Source organism: Fibroporia radiculosa (genome assembly GCF_000313525.1).
Source record: "Fibroporia radiculosa TFFH 294 genomic supercontigs, scaffold10420, whole genome shotgun sequence".
In the NCBI taxonomy this organism is placed as follows: Eukaryota; Fungi; Basidiomycota; class Agaricomycetes; order Polyporales; family Fibroporiaceae; genus Fibroporia; species Fibroporia radiculosa.
The window spans coordinates 1-3,741 of NW_012132958.1; the positions used below are offsets into that span (position 1 = coordinate 1).

The 3,741-nt window shown below is 50.3% G+C and overlaps 1 protein-coding gene across 1 annotated transcript; it reads left to right on the plus strand.

Moving 5' to 3' along the window:
* Window positions 1-215: 215 nt before the first annotated feature.
* On the plus strand, window positions 216-3,691 carry FIBRA_09127 (uncharacterized protein; the record flags this gene model as incomplete). Its single annotated transcript, XM_012321455.1, has 2 exons — window positions 216-1,049; window positions 1,088-3,691. 2 exons carry the CDS (start codon window positions 216-218, stop codon window positions 3,689-3,691), a joined length of 3,438 nt encoding a protein of 1,145 aa, XP_012176845.1.
* Window positions 3,692-3,741: the final 50 nt, after the last annotated feature.

The following is a 3,741-nucleotide window of genomic DNA, read 5'->3' on the forward strand; positions in this document are numbered from 1 at the left end:
CCTTTCAACTCCTACAACACTAAAGGTGAGTCTCTAAGCGTGCTGTGATAAGTACAGCTTCAACAGGTTATGAGCCCCGCTTGATCCCGGTAGATCAAGCTTTCATTGAAGCTAGAGTACTATATCGCGGCTTAGGGGAATTGAACGTGCCCACATATGTGCACGATTTTTGGGTAGATCTTTGTATCTCCCTTCTCTTTGGGTCATCTTCCAACATGGTCAATCCGTCTCCAAAAAACCGTTCTCGTCAACCATCCAACAAAGGGTCCACAAGTTTACTGTCGCCATTAGCTTTGAAAGACCCTGCTGGACGTCCTCCCACTGTTCAAGGTCGTACTATCATTGCGCGAACGATCCCTTCTGCCTTTTATGCTAACGACCTTATTTTGGATAAGTCAAGTGGGAACTGGATTGAATGGCGAACTTGGATCTTACGTTCCTTAGCCACTTGTGGTCTTGCGGGCTATCTAAAAGGGGCTGCCAAAGCTCCTGATGAAGACGGCGACCCATTCAACTATAGTACTTGGTACTCTAATGACCGTATGGCACGATCCTTCTTAGCTCTCAAATCTGGACCATGGGAGCGTAAATTCTTCGAGGATCATGAAACTCGGGATTCAACTGCTGCAGTCACTTGGACGGCCCTTTGTCATTGTCACAATAATGAGGGTGCCTATGCGCAACTTTTGCTTCTCAAAGAGTTTTTCTCATTTCGTTTCGTGCGTGGAGAATCCTATCTTGACCTTGCACATCGTATGGCGAATTTCTGTGAGCATATTTTCAAGATTGGTCTCCCCACTGAGGACGCTCTTCTCTGCCTTGGTCTCCTTCACACCATGTCTGGTGATCTCGAACATCTTCAGTCTCAGATTAGCACTGCCATGTCCAATCCCTCCTCGCTCCTTACACTTCCACCAACATTATCAATCGTCTGGAACTCGAATACCAAGTCACCACTGGTTCCCTTTTGGGTCCTTCCTCTGTTCCTGCTAGTTCCGCTCTTGTTGCTGCGCCAGTTAAACCGTCTTCTTCCAAGTCCTGCACCAACTGTAAGAGTACGGGCCATGTCCTCGACGATTGCTTTCAGCCCGGTGGTAAAATGGAAGGCAAACGTGATGAGGTCCTTGCTCGCAAACGTCTTGCTCGTGACCAGAAACACAACAAGCCTTACAGCTCCAGTACATTTAAAGATCCCGCTGGACGTACTTTCTTCGTTGACTCTGATGGCTCAGCTCATTATCTCGCTACTTCACCTCCACCTACTTCCTCTCTTGAGATTGTCACTCTGGCGACAACATCGCCTTCTTGGCTGGCCGATCATGCCAACGGGAATGACTCTGTTCTTAGTGCAGTTGCTTCCTCTCCTCAATCGACTCTGCTCCCTCCCTCTTTCTTCTTCGACTCTGGTGCTTCCACTCACCTCACCCCTTGTCGATCCGATTTTGTCAGTTTTTGCTCTATTCCACCACGTGGTATCCGCGGCATGAATGGCTCTGTAATTTACGCATTGGGCATTGGTCGTGTCTCTTTGTCTCTGCCGACTGGTTCCACACTGGCCCTTGATGACGTCCTGTTTGTTCCTCAGGCCACTGTTTGTCTTCTCTCTATCTCTGCCTTATGCAGTTCTCCCTCACAATACTGTGTTGTTTTTGATCACACTGGTGTTCGCGTTTCCCTTCCTTCTGGTTCTCTCATTGCCTCTGGTCCCATTACTCCATCTCGCCTATACGCTCTCTCTCGCTTGCCCACTCTTGACCATACCTTCCTTGCTGTTCGCCGTCCTTCCTTAGTCACCTGGCACCATCGTTTGGGTCATACCAATTACCGCACACTCTTCGATATGTCCTCTGCTGGCTTGTTACCTGGTATGCCTATCGATTTTTCCGCTGCCCCACCCAAATGTGACTCTTGCCTCCTTGGTAAACAGACGCGTTCCGCAGTGCCTAAGGTCCGGGAGGGTGTCCGTTCATCTGAACAACTTGGGTTAGTGTATGTGGACTTGATGGGACCTGCCAATGTAAAGTCTCTTTCGGGAAACCTGTACGCTCTACACATAATAGACGACTTTACGTCCTACTCGTGGTCTATCCCCCTCCCATCTAAGGATGCTGCACTCCGCCTTTTCACTTCCTGGGCCACAGCACGTATGACTGAAACCAACCTTCCCCTTCGTGCTGTTCAGATCGACAACGGTGAGCTGCTCTCTGCTGCTTTCCGGGCTTTTCTGTCCGATCGTGGCATTCAACTTTGGCGTACTGCTGCATATACCTCTGCACAGAATGGTCGCATTGAACGCCTTCATCGCACTCTCATGAATCGTGCGCGTGCCATGCGTGCTTCATGCAACCTTCCTGCCTTCTTGTGGGATGAGTTGCTCTGCGCTGCGAATTATCTTACCGTACGTGCTCTCACTTGCGCACTCCATCCAATCACCACCCCATTTGAGGCCTGGCATTCTTGTCGCCCTGATCTCTCTATCCTCCGGGAAATTGGTTGTCATGCCTTCGTTCTTATTCAGAACCACCACAATCCTAAAATATATGACCGTTCCCTGGAGTGTGTGCTTATTGGCTACAGTCTTGACTCCAAGGCTTTCCGTTGCTATCACCCGGGGTCTCGCAAGGTTGTTGAGTCTTTTCACGTCTCCTTTATTGAATCTTTTGAGTCTGACGTTCCTCCTGCGGTACCAGCCGCCGAGGTCATCTCCCCTACTCCATCCTCTGTTGCATCTTTCACTCCCCCTGTGACACCCATACCACCTCCTCTTGTTCCCGTTGCTCTACCATCTCCTGTTCCACCCCCTCTCCGTCGTTCTTCTCGGGTACCTGTTCCTTCTGAACGTCGGGTGGCTGCACTTGACCTACCTTACTCATCTGCCATCTCTCGTGCTGTTGAGGCCTCTGCGGCTGCTGGCTCTCGCCTCCATACTGCCCGCACTTCTCACTTACCCCCCCTCCACCCACCTGCACCTTCTGATCCTCTTGCCGCCTTGCTCTCCAGTCTGGCTGATGTCCCTCCTGCTCTTACCTTGGACGTTGAGTATCCTGGTGACCCTAGTACCCTTGCCGAAGCCATGGCTTCTCCATTTGCTTCACAGTGGCGCACTGCACTACTCGACGAATTTCAGTCCATTCGTGATCTTCATGTCTACGAGCTTGTTCCTAGGTCCTCTGTGCCCTCTGGTCATCGTATTATGCGTGGTCACCCTGTTTTCCATTTGAAGCGTGATCACCTGAATGTCCCTGTCCGTTTCAAAGCTCACTGGGTCTGTCAAGGCTTTGTGGCCATCTTTGGGCAAGACTATACTCGGACGTCCTCTCCCACTGTGCGTATGGAATCTTTTTGTGCCCTTCTTCACCTGGCCGCTGCGCGCAACTGGGAGATTCATCACATTGACGTAAAGACTGCCTTCTTATATGGTCTTCTTCCTGACAATGAGACATGCTATATGGAACAACCCCACGGCTTCGAAGATCCTGACCATCCTGACTGGGTGTGGAAGCTTCTCAAAGGTCTGTATGGGATGAAACAAGGTGGTCGTACCTGGAATTGTACTATGCACATCCGCTTACTTGCCCTTCGGTTCGTCCGCCTCCCTTGCGAATACTGTATCTATTACTGCCAGTCAGATTTGGGAACCATTGTTACCTGTGTTCATGTCAACGATTTCCTTATGACTGTGTCAAGGTAACGCCCTTGACCCTACTCCAAACCCTAACCCCAGTACTCACTTGTGTAGTT